The sequence below is a fragment of the Pseudoliparis swirei genome, chromosome 20 (genome assembly GCF_029220125.1).
Source record: "Pseudoliparis swirei isolate HS2019 ecotype Mariana Trench chromosome 20, NWPU_hadal_v1, whole genome shotgun sequence".
Lineage (NCBI taxonomy): Eukaryota > Metazoa > Chordata > Actinopteri > Perciformes > Liparidae > Pseudoliparis > Pseudoliparis swirei.
In genome coordinates this window covers 14,202,775-14,219,180 of record NC_079407.1, presented here as the reverse complement: position 1 = coordinate 14,219,180, position 16,406 = coordinate 14,202,775, and the positions used below count along the sequence as shown (strand labels likewise).

General features: G+C 43.6%; 2 protein-coding genes across 3 annotated transcripts in view; both read right to left on the bottom strand.

Annotated features, from left to right (window-relative positions):
* The window catches only part of yap1 (Yes1 associated transcriptional regulator), a 28,515-nt gene extending 24,398 nt beyond the window's left edge, over nucleotides 1-4,117 (bottom strand). Inside the window, exons 1-2 of one of the 2 annotated variants that reach the window (XM_056441407.1) lie at nucleotides 3,349-4,117; nucleotides 1,976-2,205 (exon numbers count right to left, since the gene is read on the bottom strand). In XM_056441407.1, coding sequence (XP_056297382.1) covers nucleotides 1,976-2,205; nucleotides 3,349-3,549 — 431 coding nt within the window. In that variant the 5' untranslated portion in view covers nucleotides 3,550-4,117. The remainder of the gene's footprint in view (nucleotides 1-1,975; nucleotides 2,206-3,348) is intronic. The other variant, XM_056441406.1, reaches the window with a different exon arrangement.
* A 4,026-nt stretch (nucleotides 4,118-8,143) lies between these two features.
* Nucleotides 8,144-16,398, bottom strand: cep126 (centrosomal protein 126). The gene is made up of 11 exons (XM_056441268.1): nucleotides 16,319-16,398; nucleotides 14,380-14,490; nucleotides 13,344-13,489; nucleotides 13,128-13,239; nucleotides 12,881-13,043; nucleotides 9,984-11,910; nucleotides 9,445-9,563; nucleotides 9,028-9,085; nucleotides 8,644-8,862; nucleotides 8,484-8,548; nucleotides 8,144-8,394 (listed from the first exon to the last, which is right to left on the bottom strand). Exons 1-11 carry the CDS (start codon nucleotides 16,396-16,398, stop codon nucleotides 8,311-8,313), a joined length of 3,084 nt encoding a protein of 1,027 aa, XP_056297243.1. The 3' UTR covers nucleotides 8,144-8,310.
* Between the last annotated feature and the right edge of the window lie 8 nt (nucleotides 16,399-16,406).

Below are 16,406 nucleotides of genomic sequence, written 5' to 3'. Positions count from 1 at the left end.
CATATAAAATTAAACAATGAACTGATTTTGTATCTTTATAGATCTTTTCTGATATTTAGCTTAAATTATGCTAACATTAAAACAGTTTTACTGTACCAAGGAAGAGTTTATAAAAATAAGTCAGACTTTTGTATGTTAAGAAAAGTCCTGTATATAGATTTGCCCAAGAGTTCCAGGAAATGAATGATGCAGATGTGTTCCATACATATCTGAAATCCCCTACAATAGCAATAAAACAATTTTAATGTATCAATTAGGACATTTTTCAAAGTAAAAGTCCTAAATGTTTAAAGAAATCGGTAATTTCTTTAATGTTTGAGGTGCTTTTTAAATGTATTTCCTCATAGTCCTAGGCAATAATGCTACACAATAAATAGAATGCTTCAATCGACACCGTGATCCGTGATCGGTATTATCAGATCGGCAGATACTGATTTCGGTGATCGGCACCAAAAACCTGATCGGTGCATCTCTAATAAGAGGTAATCATTATTTATCTGTATGTCTTCTGTATGAAAGCAGGAGAAAAAAACTCAACTCTTTGGAAATTATGCAATTTGTTATACAACAAGAAACTAATTACACATCCTTTCAATTTTCCAAAAGAAATTGACATTTTCCTACAACAATAAATGTAATAGTGCAACAAATGTTTGAACTAAGGTTATACAAGATTGGCTTTTCCAAAGCTGAACTTTAGTTTTGTTTACAATGTTGCTTCATTGTCTGGAGGCACATGTGTCTCTATCCTCCTCCTCCTCCGTACAATTTTAGAAGATCCTTTACAAAACGGCCCAGATGTTCTCCAGATGTGAAACCGTAAAACATCTGGTACTGAAAGCTTTCTTTGGGATCCAAGTACATCTAAGGCTATCATGTTTGTTCAGACCCCGTGTCAGAGTGTAATATTTTCAAGAACAGACAACATTTTGCCTCCGAGGGGAGAAAGAATGACGACTTTCAACGTCAACTCGGCTCTACAAACAAGCTGCTGAGCTTTTTAATAAACTTTCAAACGTTTCACAGAGAGACGATTATATTCAGGACGTCACTTTTCTGAAAGATTTTGTGCAGAACTACAGATGCATGAGAAAAACCCTCCCAGCCCCAAATGTCACAGATAAACTGATGGGTGTAACCACTACCTACTATTTAAAGAAAGTATACTCTGGATCATCCATGTGGAAGAGATATGCTGCTTAGCATCTGAGCTTTGCAGAGACGTCTGTCCTTTGCCGTTTGGGGAAGCTACAATGATCCATTGTTTCTGCTGAAACCTGAGCCTAAGAAAAAGAATCACCACATACAGCAGCAGCCCCACAAAAGACATCTCACTTGTTTTCAGATGCCACCAAATGTAATAACCCACAATTCAACTATCGCAATTGTCTCTTTTTGAGCACACTGGCCACCATTGTGCACCGCAGCAGATTTGCAAATTATTGTCAGCACAATATGCACTGTACAGAGCTGTACAATGGGAGTCCCATGCCAAGGCCACTTCTCCGGTTGTTGGACTTGTATAAAACATTAGCGCAAGATTAAATGTCCCCTTCTTCAAACTTGTAATGCTGCATATGTGGCACACAAGTTAAGATGCATCTCTGTTGAACATTAAAGAGATGCTCAAGTATTATTTATAATGAATACATGGTATGGTGACTGGACATCCTGGAGTGGCTCTTCTGAACTTGTTGCAATTTTAAGATGTTATATAATGGAGAGAAAAAATGAATTAATTGTAAAGCCATGTCTGTCAAAACAAATATTCACAGTACATAGCCTTCACCAAAATGGTGTCAGTAGGATAGAGGGATGTCTGCAGGGCTGGTGACTCGATGTGCTATACACACAAACATAAATAAAACACTTCCAACTACTTTCAAAGCCGCCCATTCATTTGTCAAAGCGCTCCAGGTTTCTCAAAGACTGTATAATGCAAGACAATGTTGACACTTGTTGCCAGCATACTTACTTGAGGAAGTATCTCTGGCCAGAGGCGGTCTTGGCCATCTCCCACCCCGGGGGCAGGGGTACGTCATCGGGAATCTCATACGAAGACTGGCGGAGATGTTGAGGGGAGGGCGGGGGCATGCAAGCCAGGGAGCCACCGGAAACAACACCCAGCTGAAGGGAGGCCGGGGACGAGTGTGCTCGGACGTGGTGGGGTGTGAGGACTCCGCCGGTCCCAGCGTCGTTGCTGACCTGTGTTGAAGGAGAGGCAGTTTGAATGCAGTCCGACAATTTTCCCCTTGGAGACACGCTCATTTAAAAAAGTGTGTGTTATGCTGAAGCAAAACATGTTTGTCCAAAAGTAGAAGTTAGTATGAATATTTAAAGTTCAAAAAGGTTATAGCGTCATGGTTATTCTATAATTGACATTCGTTTAATTGAGGACATTACACAAATAGGACAAATGGTATTTATAAAAATAACATTAATATTTTAATTTGTAATAGAAACACAATGTATTTGAGGGCAGTTGCCCAATAATAGTAAGGATTCAAGGAACGACAGGACACGTAAAGGATATATGTTGTTTTGTTGGTGCACATTAAGTTTGCATGAATTATTCCGATTTCACATTTCAGCCACGTCTCCCACAGATGTTGGTTTGTTTCATCTGCATGTGGAGGCAAGTTTGAGAGTCGTTCAAGGATGAGGCGAAGGCCCGTGTGGCACTGAGAGCATACAACAGCGCATGCGCACTAACGAGAAGGAAAAAAAGTCCAGAGACCACAAGCAACAGTTGTGCGTGCGTGTGCGTGTGTGGGGGCTTAATAGCAGGATTTGAACTATCGTATGGTTTTATAATAGCACATTATCTTGATTACAAACACACGAAATAGTATTTGATTATGTCAACATCACTGTTATCTTTTCTAAACAACCTGAACAGTTACATATGTCCGTGCACGTTGGCTCAAATCCCGTGCGGGTTCAGCCAATGTGACAACTCACTGAAAGTAATACTATTTGTTTTGTTTACCACTAATAAAAGACAAACAAACGGCTTTTGAGGATAATGTTGTTGACTCTTCCACACAGTTTTACACACAGGCTCTTTGGCCTTTCCTCTGCAGTGATTACAGATCCAATAACAACTTGTTTACGCAAATGTACTTTTACAGAACATTACAAAAATAGTGGAAGACCGAAATATAAATAATGTTTATAATAGAATATAATTTAGGCTCCAAAAAATCTGCCGTTTTAAGCAATGGCAAGATCCGAAATGTGAAGGGACTGTCGGCTCCCACTCCTGGACCGAGGGCCCCGGGTCCCACCAGGACGGGCCTGCGCTCGGGCTTTCTGGGAAGGAGCAGAGGATTGACAGGGCGGGCTTACTTGTCTGGAATGGGACTTTGGTTCAGGGGGTTTGAAGAAGGAGTCTGGCAGTTTCCTCATCCTCATGGGTACGGAAGGGGGCACGATAGTGTTTTTCGGGTTCATCACGGCGTTAAAAAGAGCCTCCAGGTCTGTCTCGGAGTCGCCCCGTACATGGACGATCTGGTGTCCCGCAGGAGGGTTGTGCTGGGTCGGATCCATTGCCCCAAAACAGCCTGCGAACTGTATGTGAGAGGGTGGGTGTCCGAATATGTCGCGTTCAGGAACTCACAAAAAGTAGTTTGAGCCAATCCCAAACTTGTTCTTTCTTTCACACAGCTGGAAATCTCGACGACAGTCAGAAAAAGTTATCCCCGGTCATTCTAAAGTTTAACAGTCGAGTACTTTTCGTTTTCTTCCGAAGTGTGTTAGCTGTCGAAATCTGCAGTGAAAGACAGCGCTTTCCTGTTGTTTCTTGCTGGCATTCTTGAGAATGTAACAAAGCGCATATCTACTCCACACTGGAATCTATGTTGTCGTCCGGCCCAAAACTTTTCCACCAAAAAAAAAAGAAAAGAAAAGAAAGCACACGTCGCGACAAAAGACGAAGAAAAAACACCACCAGAAACACACTTCTGCTGTGTTTCGGGCAAAGTTTAAGCTGTTAGTCAATATTCGTACAAGAGAGATTCATAGTACGAAGAGCAAATCTCTGCAGCGCACTTTCCAGAAAGAAAAAAAACTTTTTGCTCCAGTCGGGTCTAAACTTTGGGCAGGACATCAAACTTTATGACTCATGGGATGTCTGCTCCGGAGGCGGGGTTTAGGATTAATTGGGACTAGAGTCTTTAAAGGTACAGTCAGCACTTTAACTTAAACACACGCCACGCGTAACATACACTTTTAACTAAAACACACCACTTGAAGCACACACCCAAACACTTTCACATTATTTGTTGTCTTTCTGTCGTGTTGATTGTTGTTTGTTTGTCATGTCCAAATGTTGCACCTTCCACCAAAAAAAAAATCCTCGTTTGTGTAAACATTCCTGGCAATAAAACTGTTTCTGATTCTGATTCTGATTCTGATTCTGAAGCCCCGGGGCCGGAGAGGTTTATGGTGCCATAGTTTTACACTTTTACAATAAAAAAACAAACTTTCATACATCGAAACAAAAAAAAGACCCGCATTGAATGAGAAATGTGTCACAACTTTGTAATAATACTGAAATCCCCTTATCACATCAAATCAGGAAATTGACATTTCATTGTAACATGGTGACTTTTGGTCATTTCAATTCTATAATCGATTGGGCAACCGAACGGTAAGTCGTACACAATAATGAGATAATATGGGCAAGAATTGCCAAATTAAAGTGTTCCCTATGTTGTTGGCAACCCATTAAATACAACGGGAACCCCTGCTGAAGCAAACTGGAGCCCACTTGGTAACACATTAAATAATGAATCTGCCAAAGTGTTCAGTAATTATAAACAAATAATACACAATTTTCATAATTTGAACAGCTGTATAACCAACAATGCACACGCAGGTGAGCAATAGCTTTGTATAAGCAATTTCAAAATCGCACCCATTATTATTATTATATTTCTATTTTATCTTTTTCAATTATATCTGCTTTAAGGGTTTTAAAGGGCTACTCAAACATTCCTATACAATTGAGTCCTATTCCATCTATATTTAGTGTTTATGTATAACATGTTATATATTTTGTCTGTGCATGATTATGCATGATTATCACAACTCAATGATTTTAAGAATAACTCAGAGCCACGATTTCTCTCATCAGTATATATAATGGTATACTCATTTATTTCCCTTTTTTACAGTCCTCATGAAAAGTAGATCCATGCAGTTTCCCACAATTGTTATGCTAATGAGGCCCCTCTTCCATTGAGAAATCATTTTGTCAAGATCCACTCCCTCAGGATACAGAGGCTCTGTTTAAACTCTTTTTTCCCATACATACTGAATGAATGATTATGAATCCCTATTAAATACCCGTAGACATTGTCAAAAAGATTAAAAGGGATTTGCTCTGCCAATCACATGCTCACGTTTCTTAACATGCACGTCTCAAGTTGAATCTGTCCATATATAATTATTTATGGAAGTTATTCCTTTTTATTCGATTATGGAAGTTTGAGAACTCCGAATTGAAAGATGAGTAAAAAATTACTTGTTAAAAAAAATAAGAGCACGAAACATTCACTCTTCACTGTAATTATTCATGTAGTGTATCAGTATCTATTAATATACTTATCCTGCATATCCATATTAATCCGAGCATCATCCAATGTCTCCATGCAAGACGCATCAAATGATTGTATAACTCACAACACACTTTTGCTATTTTTCTTTTTCAAATCTGTGCAATACTTCTGGATTGTGTCACAAAGCCTCCACATATGTTGATGCACAAACGATACGTTGCTTGCACACATGCTGCCAGTCAAGAGATGCCCATTGTTAGGGGGAAAGTGGTCATTTTCACATCATTGTAACGCACTCAGACACATTAAAGAGATGAACTGCAGCCGGGCGGGGACCACCCACTGAGCACAGTTTAGTCACTTTTGGCTAACATCTCTTCGTCCCTCCGAGGCGACTCAGTGGCACCGACGGTTCAGTTGGATCCTCCCGGATATCGGCAGAAAGGATGTATTCCCTGCGTGGGCTCTATTTCTAAGAATGTATCTGAGGTCCTCTCGGTTTAAAACGCGTCGGTCCGGTGTTATTATTGGATATAGTGACGCACGCTGTTGTTGCAGACAGTCGGATAGATGTGAGTTTGAGTGCCCCCTACAGTCCCTAATGGGCACATACAGTCCATGGACATGGCGATCATAATAAACAAACTCTCTTTTGTTATCTTTTACAAGCGTGTGTAGTTTTTTGTTGCAGTTTTATGCACAACACCTAATTTTCTTTCCTTCGTGTTATGCATCAACCCTGGGCAGGTGGGATGCGTATTTGGTTTTATGACAGATTCGGCCACATTCATTTCAGTATTTGTCCCCCGATGTATGCAGTGTATGCAATGATGTGTGCAAACAGCTGTAACCTACTATCGAGTCAGTCTAGCATGCGACAAATGATTTGGTGTTTCAGACCAGACACCCATCCATCGCATGTTAAACGGACTGGAACAAAACATGGGAACACGCCTCACCACGGGCCGAAACACAAGCTGGAACACGCGTCTGTGGAAATGGCTTCCTTTATTTTCAGCACTCTTGCCCTTTCTTGTTGAGTTTCTGGGTGCTGTTCTGGTTGAGCCTTAAAGCTCACCATTGTATGGAATAATGACTCTGTACAGTGAACCACAGGCCAAAGACAAGAGATTTCAGAGAACACCTGCAGTGGAGTATTCTGGTCAGTGAGAATGTGCACAGATGAACTCCAACTTTACATGATTCTTTTGTTTATTTTTATACCGTTTTCATGTGAGTTTAGTCTATTTCACTCACTGATGCAGGTGAAAAGATGGATTTAATGAACAGTATTTTACTATAATATAGCTCTTTATATAAATACAATATACAATGAGTTGATAAGGCCTGCTCATTGGTCTGGGCTGGTTGTTTCCCCCTAGACACACTTTGGATTCAGTGACACTTAAATAAGTTAAGTCTCAGCACTGACCTCTCCAGATAGTGTCTCCTCTTATGCACATTGGCTAAGAAGTGACATCGATGTCCCTCCTCAAATAACCACAGCGGACATCTTTTGTCCTTTTTTACTAGAGAATCTTTTAAGCACACAACTCCTGAAAGGGCCTCTGCTGCTGCAGGCGCCACCGTCCACCAAAGCCAAGCATATCTTCTCTCTTTCTGTCTGTTCTCTATTTTTTTGGTGTGTAAGATAACAAGGAGACGATGCGTGACTCTACATGGCAGCGAGAGACCGCAGTTGAAACGCTCAAGAATGTATGCAGGCATAGAACCAGAAACCTGCAGTTAAACCAAAAAAATGTCATCACCGATTGGGGCCCGAGTCTTCAAGTGAGCTGGGGCTTCCTCCGCCTCTCGGAGCAAGTCCTAGCTGGTCGACTGGGGGGCGAATCCAGACATGCTGGTGAAGGAGGGGCAACTGAACTCACTTAAATAATCCTTTTTTTCTTCTTTTTAACCCTTATGCACATGTTTTTGGCAGGGGAGAGAGAAAGACATTATATTAATATCCTTTCTTTCACAAAATAGTCAACCACAACTAAGATGTTGCTTTAATTAAAGGACTATGAAATAGTAACTTCAGCCAAAAGTAAAGGTCAGGGTGGATGCTTGCAACAGAAGGCAAGAAGGCCTCTGGCAACGGCTCACCTGGTTGAGCCAGTAGGTTGAGTCGACTGCACAAGATATAATCGTCCTTTCTCCATCTACCAAAGAAAGACAAACACACCTTCAACGTTGCGACACGTCTCTCTCTCTGAACCACTTCCTGTCGCCGGTCCATTTATCGACCGCTCCATGCACCATTTAGGAAACACACTGCACCCAATCAGTCGATCAGTACGTTGACAACATTTTTTATTTGGTTCACTGCCAGTTTTGGTCCCAAAATAGCTTCCATCAAATTATAGTTTTACAATATATATAAAAAGAATACAGAATGAGACAGCTTTCTAAATAAATAACAATATCATGCAAATCTACAGTGTATGTTTTATGACAATTATGAGAAGGGATCTTTTTCTTTCCATGAGGGAATAAAAAACAAATTGAAGCCGGGATAATTTTCAAAGGCACTTTCTTGTCCAAGCAGATAACCCAAAAAATACAAAACCTCTGTCAGCTCAAAAATCAGTGTTGTTGTATTGCCGCTTCAGTTTGCTTCCGACCTCTTAGCTCTTGGAGATAGTGGTGGGGGCGTGTATACCTGAAGTGGATGGTATTGCATGTATATTACAGGTATAAAGCACTGATGGGAGAGAAAACCATTGTGAACCATACGCGCTGAATGTCAGAACTTCTTCTGGTACCGAGTGCGGTTGTTTGCTGAGGACGCACGATGCTTGTGATGGCTTGTGACTTTTACTTCCCTCATCTGAAAACAGAAGAAGAAGGTCAGTAATACAACAAAGTCCTCTGGTGCGTTGAAGCGAGCAACGAATCCCTTCCAAAATCCATACTCACAGAGGGTGCCTCGGTAAGTACGAGACCACACGAGCCAGTATCAGCCCCCACGTGTGCCCGCACACCTACAAACAGTAACAGGCAGGAGTGGTTGCTCTGAATGGAAATGGCATCACATTTAATGGCCTAATCATGCAGACAGCCTCGACAAAGTGCTCACGGTACAGCTGGTGGTTGAGTCTGTCCAGAGAGAGGAGGATCTTCTGCTCTTCCAATGAAATGGCGGTGGGTCCCCGCTGTTGGCTGTGCTGCTGTGCCGCGCCAGGCCTCTGTGTTTGGGCCGTTTCCACGGCAGCCACAATGTCCGTTTCCCCCAGCAGGCCTCCGGCACGTCCTCCGGCCAGGTGTAACTGGGCCGCACTCGCCACACTCGCCGCACCTGAGAGCACGTGTCAAGGTCACTTCAAAGGCTTGCGTTTATTGGTCTTTTTAAATCCATTTCTGTGTAAAATAATGATGTGCTGTTTTCTTTCTCAATTTATGGTGTACATGTATATCATTTGGGTTAAAAACATAACATCAGAGACACAGGAAACACTCTCACCTTCATATGGAAAGGCCATGTTGTAAGAACTGGAAAACGTCCGGACTGGCTTCGTAGTCTGTTTTGTTGGCGCCACAAAACAAATTTAACATTAGTACATCTTAGCCATGTATTTTATAGTACACTGCAACAAATATACATATCGGTGATCGGTATAAAGCACAATGAACAGGAATAGCAAGTTGTAAACACAAACATTACGCATCAACGCTTATGTTTTTGCAAAACCCCAACAACTCAAGTCCATCCGGAAAGTCTCGTTCTGGGAAGCATAAATCGAAGGCGTCTAGTCAGTTTTGCTGCCGCATGAAAGGGACTGCAAACGAACTGATTCAACAAGTTCAAACACACCCGTTAACTGATCTTTAGCTATTATTCTTGCTCTTCTTCCCCTACGGGGCGCCCGCATGCATGTACCTGAGAGGGCGCAGGAAGCCTTCTGTGCCCTGAGCCGGGGGGCTGTCTGCTGTGCTCCACGCAAGGCTTCCTCCCAACACGCCCGCCGTACAGGGCCTGTCTGCGGAGCAGGGTTTGAGCTGAAAGAAGATGTATTGGCTGAAATCATTAACACACACACACACACAAACACATCAACATCAATGATAACTATGTGGTAAGCTCAGGCTATGTGGTCCTCGAAAGAGGATACAATACAAAATAGTCCCCATCATTACTCTTCAATAAAGATGATGATAAGCTTGTGAATAAGAACTGCATGTGTGGATTATTTGTCGGCAATATGCAAAAAAAAAGAAAGGAAAAAGAAAGATATTCCTTATCAAATTGCACTGCAATTGTTGTTCTGTCCGGTTTCTCGCTGAGTTTGTCGCTTCTGATGAGACCATCATGGACATGGGGACTGACTGGCACTGGTTTGAGCTTTCGACATGATTAGGAGGAAATGCCGTGAGTGTTAAGGGATTGTCAACCAAATTATGAATCGTAATCAACCTTACCCTCCTTGGTGGCCAGGGCACTGCGGACACCGTGCCAGAGGTGTGAGATCTCCTCATCCGTGGGAGTGCAATCGAAACAGAGGCCGTTGTCTTTACACACCATCCCCCTCCGTCTGCTGCCGGAGCACGGAGATTCCTGACGGCCTGAGCTGGACGTGCCCTTTGTGTTGCCCTTCGAGGCAGAGTGGGTGCACGAGGGTGGCAGTGGTGTGTACAGAACAGTGCTATCTGTTCTCACTGCCTCATGTGTGCAAGGTGAGAAAAGGCCGTCAGAGGCGTCCTTGTGCAGGGCCAGTGGTTGTTTACAGCTGACGCCGGCACGGTCCACGCCGTGAGGAGTCCTGGCGACGCTCGCCGTCTTTTCCCATTCCGTCCTCGGGGGTGGGCGGGGCACCATGATATTCCCTTGGGTTTTGGCAATCTGACTCACCTCGGTGGCAGATTGAGGTCGAATGACTGTGCCCTTTCTTGTCCGCGAGGAAACAGGACCCCCTCCAGCTCTGGCGGAGCGCTCTCTCCGAGGGACCCTGGGGCCACCGGTCCTGGTGGTGCTCCGCGGCACCTTGACCTCGTCTGCTCGTTCCTGGGGCGAGCTGACTTGAACCCCGACATCTGCCCACGCTTGCTTTGTAAAGTGATAACCAGTGGAGGCCGGTGGGGTCACGCCGGGTCCAGGCTTGGAAGCCCCTGAGACTGTAGCGAGACTTAGCTGGTGGTCCTCTGAGTTGTTGTTAAGCTTGGGAGACATGGCTGTCATCTGTTCCCCTGCGCTCCGCTCTGGGTCCTCTTCCTCCACCTCATCAAACCAACGTAGCTTCTTTTTCACGGCGTTGTTGCCCTCCACAACTTTACTTCTGGTCCTCGTCAGTTCAACGCTGTCTCTGATCCCTAAGGCTACTTCTTTGGCAAAAATGAAATGTCCCGGGCCAAATGCACGCGCGGTATCTCCGGGCATATATTTGGAGGTCTTTTTGAGGATTCCTTTCAGGAATCGGACTTCACACACCGAATGAGACGCCCTCGCAGAAACAGGCCCGCCACGAACTCCCCCCTCCGGACACTTGAGGACCTCAGGAGTGTCCGACCGAATGTTGGACAAGCATGCGCGCTGCTGCGACGCTGCATTAATGGGCTTCCCGGTCTTGGGCTCTGAGTTTGAAAGCTTATTGAGGTTATTTCTGGAAGCACTCAGCTCTTTCTGTGACAACAGACTGTGGTTTTCTTTTCCTATTTGCTGAAGCGTTCCCTCTCGTGATGCATTGTCTGACGCCCGGTCGCTCAGGACAATATTGGGCTTTGGGGGAGGCCCAAACAAAAAGTCTCTGCTGTCGCCAGTTTGAGCAGGCAGAAGAATTTCTGTGGCTGACGGATGCCTCAAGTGTCTGTCATCATGGGCCCCGTACTGCCTGAGTCCTAACAGAGCCTCCTGTTTCGGACATGAAGAATCAAGTGCTGCGTTGCCAGGGGCAACTCTGTTTGTAGCGACGATGTCGTCACTGGGACTGTTTTGTGAGTTTCCCTCAAAGTGCTCCGGGCCCGCACTAACAATTTCACAAAGAGTGAATAAGTTGCAGTCGTGCAGAGCGGGCTGGGTCTGCGTTCTAGGCGTGAACCCCCATGAGGCTTTGGTAACGTGCATCTTATTATTGCCAGGCCCTTCCGAGTCCGCTTGTTTTTGCCGCTCAGGATCTCGCAGTTTTCTTGACGGGGATAAGTCATCACCGAGGAGCATCGTGGCTGAGAGAGACGTTAGCTCTGATGTGGGACACAAATCATTTGGCTTTCTCCCGTCTGGGCGGGGTTTCTTTGAGTCGAGCAGGAATGACGAATAGGAATACTGTAGATTGGTTGTGCTGTGTTCCTCATTCTCTAAACTGTCCTTACTTGAAACACTTTCAGAATTGCCGCAATCAGACAGTTGGCTGTCCTGAAATATGGAAACAAAAGAGGAGGCGATGCATGGAAAGTAATAATATGAGTTACATCTTCCGTGTACAGTTAATACAGGGGCGCAGGAGGAGAGAGTGTAATAGAGAAATTAATGGTTATTGCCGGATGGTTATGAGATCCCATTTCACTTTCTTGTGTCATCTCAAATCAGGTGTCATAGAAGGTGAACTGTTTGCCAGAGTACCGCAGTGGGAGGAGAGTAGCTTCACTGTATAGTGTTATTTTTATTTATTTTTCCGACATTAAACATGGCATGTGAACATTTATGATGTTGCTAGTATGACCAAACAGCACATAATGAATGATATGTATGCAACACAAATCTATGAACTGGACATGAACTGATCTTTGAAGGAGTTTTGGTGGGATCGTCTCATCTTTGGAGCGGTACTGGATCAGTACGTTCAAACTCATTGATATTTTTTTGTTCGAGCATATCAACTCAAGTCTCACTGAAGAAAAAACAACGACTCAAGAATGTCTGTTACAAATAAGATAATTTGTTTTAAACAGCTATTCACACACATTTCAACAGAGGATGTGACGTTGAAGCCAGTGGCAAGGGATTGTGGCACACGGCTGCCCCCTAGGGGTTTACTTGTGGAGGGTGAGATATAAAAGAACAACAACAGGCATTTGAATTGCCCAAGATGGAACCCGAGTGAGTATTAACTTAACTCCATCAAAAACAGTCAGACTTCTTGATGAATTGTAGTCTGATTATAGCACAGAAACTCTTCTGAGCCGTCTTTTAGCAGCAGACAGCGGTCGCTCTAATGTCGCTAAGTATTTTTAAAAATCATGTTCACTTTATTAAACCAGGTGAAATGAAAAATATTTTTTTACACTTTCGAGTGTGTGTGTTAGAGAGAAAGCAGCATCAATGGGGAAGGGGAAAACAAATTCCAATACCTTAAAAATACATTCAAATGAAACAACCGACATACCTGAGGACTGCGGTCGTGTTGCTTCTCTTCCGTTGGTGGACTGCTCCTGAAGCCAGTCCGGCTCTGCTCCTGGAGCAGTTTAGTGTAGGCCTCCACAGCAGAGAGCGCCTGGCGGTGAGAGGATCGAGAAACTGTGGGCGGCTTAGGAGAGGGAGTGCAGCTCCTTGAGGAAAAAACCGAACACGTGTTACACACATCAAATAACAAAAGTCCAAAGCATGGAGGACACATGGATCAGACTTTTTACCTGCTAATGTTAAAGTGGCCGGAGAACCTAGAGGACGGCTGGGGGGATGAACTCGAGGAGCCTTGAATTTGATTGAGCGCATCTTCAATATTTGAGACATTTCTTCTAAAAGCTAGAACACCCCCATCGAGGGAAAGCAGACGAACAAAGTGTTAAGACTGTCAGTGTGTGTTATGTCTCAGTTCTCAACAGGCACCGGTTGGATCGGTCACTCACATTGTCTGCGTCTCTGAGAAGGGGGCAGGTGGGCTCTTTGGAAGCGCTCGGTTGCATCCTGTACTCGCTCTCTGCGTTGCTTCAGGATGTTCTCGATCAGCTGTTGCTCGACCACGTCCCGCTGCTTCTGTCTTTCCTCCACAGCCCTGAGCCACGAGAGAGCAGAGCGCGTGAAGCCGGAGCCCATTTCCATTGATCGAGTGCAGGCCACGATTTGGATAGAGAAACCCGAGTGGGTTCATCCAGATGTATTTCAACACAGTCATCAATAAATTAAAGCTTCCACTCAAGACCAGGTTCACAGACAAAGCCGGTAATAATATCAGGTCAATCAAGTTCAGCATTGGGTCTTTTAAATAGGCAAACGTGGTAATCACCGCCGATATTTAGATGAAACATTCCTTTCCAATTCAAAATGGACAGATTATTTTTCATCTTACATTATCTTGATTAATAAACTGTGATAGTCTAGAGAAGTTTGATCAGCGCATCGTTTCCTGTTGGACATTGTTCTCTGAGGTGAGAACAGATATATTCTGTTGATTTTTTTCTTTTTCAAATAATTAACCCACATTATATTTAAGGTATAATGATCACCTGCCTCTGTAAAACCTAAATCTGTCTCATATTACACAATTAGTCTGAGCTCCACTTACAGCTATCCTCAAGCTCACACGAACACTCACCTTTAGCCTGTGCCGTGAAACTACATTTAGGAGTTATTTATACCTGTAAAGGACTTGAGCCCTGCGTGGTGCTGCTGTATTTAGCAGCTTTAGTTGTCAGAAAGTTGACGCTTCAGCCACTGCTCTGGCCCAGTTACCCTCTGGGCCAACAGATCTAATTCCAGGTCTAGACAGAAAACCCCCGCCAACAGCACCCCATCTCTCAAAGGTGCGAAGCCCAGAACAGAACCATAAGCTGCTGTCCAGGAGGTGCATTCAGTACACCAGCAAAGCAGGGCGCGGGTTTGGGCTGCAGACTGAGATGACACAAAAAAACAAAAACAACAAGGCATAATTAATATAAAATTGACCTCCTGCGTCGGTTGGTTTCCAGGGAGAACTTGCGAGCTCGAGATCTACACAACTTTTGCTCTTCAACCAAAAGTTGCCTCTCATCTTCGAGGCCTCCGTCGGCTCCCAGCCTGCAATTTCTGGAAGTGAGTTGCTAAGGAGAGCCGTTATAAAAGGCAGAGAGTAGCGATGTGTCCCCTGCATGTGACGGGAACCGTCGACTTAAGAGCACGAAGGCGGATCGTCTTTGTATATCGTACAGGCTGATTGACAGTGGTGGAAAGTAACGTTTGAGGTACTCGTACATATATATAAAGAAGCCTCACCTTCACAAGTTGTAACATTACTGATTACTGTAAAGTACACATGAATATAAAAAATAGATATAGATATATATATAGATATCTATAGATATATCTATATATCTATAGATATATATAGTTATATATATATATATATATATATTATAGTATAACACGTTTCACTGTGTTCATGTCGAGAAATTAAGTCCAAGTATCAATATCACAGTAACGTAAAGTAGAAGTACTGTCTTCCAAGTAACGTTATAAATTCTCTTATTTCTACCTGTATATAATTAGTTTCTCGACATGAACACAGGGAGACGTGTAATACACATGTTTCTATAACAACTCTCCGGTACACTAACATAACGTTCAGAGGATACGAGTGGTAGAAGAAGGGGCCCTGGACATCTTGCATCCTCCGAGGCTGCCGGTCCTCGCTGACCCCGGGCGGACATACACGTCCAGCTCCTCGCAGAGCTGCTCTTATTTTAGCTACCGGAAGTGCTCCTTCGTTCAAACTCCTTCAACCCTTTGTCGGGGCGAAGAGAAGCATGCAAAAGACACGTTTTAATCCACATCGTAGCAAAAAAAGTCGGAATTAAAAAACACGGCTGAGTTGGGTTGAGTCTGTGTACGGGCGTCCCTCCTGGATAGCAACCGCAGACGCAGTTCCTTGACAACCGAGACAGGAAATACCCGACATGTCCAGCAGAGGGCCCCGGGCTCAATACCCGCCCTGTTGCCTTCAGGTACTCCTGGAATAAATATACTCAAACAAATGGGCTCAGACAAATAGCAAAGGAGATAGAGACAACGAGTGTATACGATATTGTTTATATTGTTTGCTTCATTGATTTGTACATTTGTTTTGTTGATGTAATGACCGTGTGAGATATCGTTTAAGGTTTAGATCGGAAACAGACTGTGTTACATTTTATTATGTAATGTCTATGACTGTTTTCAGTTATCTGCCTCTCCTACATACATACATCGGTAAATTTAATATATCCTGTAAAAGTGTATGCTATTAAGTACAATAATACATCTGAAAGCTTTACAGTTCAAATCGACAACACCAACGACACGTATTAAAATTAATATATTTGGTGAACTGTGACCTGTCGACACTTTCATCATCTCTTTATCTGTAATCATCATCGTTTCTGCTTAGCTTTACATCTGCGCGAGGATGGTGACATATAAAGGTGCGTTGTTCTGACCTGTTACATTTGATTGCACCATCAGTTCAGAGGATTTATGAAAACCTTTCTTCCAGATTGTTTAGGGCTGTTTTAGAGACGGCCATACTCCATTAAATAATCTATTTTTAGTGTAACGCCAAATAGAGAACGAATGGTGCCCTTTCCTGCAGCGTGCACACGGTACTGTATAGTATGTAATTAAACAATCTCTTAATCCTCTGTCTTGAATTATGACGGAAAGGTCTGAGTATTAAATACTCTATTAGTTTGACAAAGTGCTTTGATATTTTTATTGGGAGGGGGGGGGGGGGCTAACTGGATACATTGGTGGGAAAATACGTATATTAAACTGAGATATAACCAAGTTATATAATCTCCAAAACAGGGACCTACAGTAGTCGACACCTGCTAATATTCTAGATTATAAAACACGCTGCTAGAGCCACGCCCACTGGGCAGCACCGTCAGCATCCAGACCCAAGGTGCCGTCGGTCAGACAGGTGGTCCAGGGCGGAGATGAGTCGGGCGGCATCTGAACGC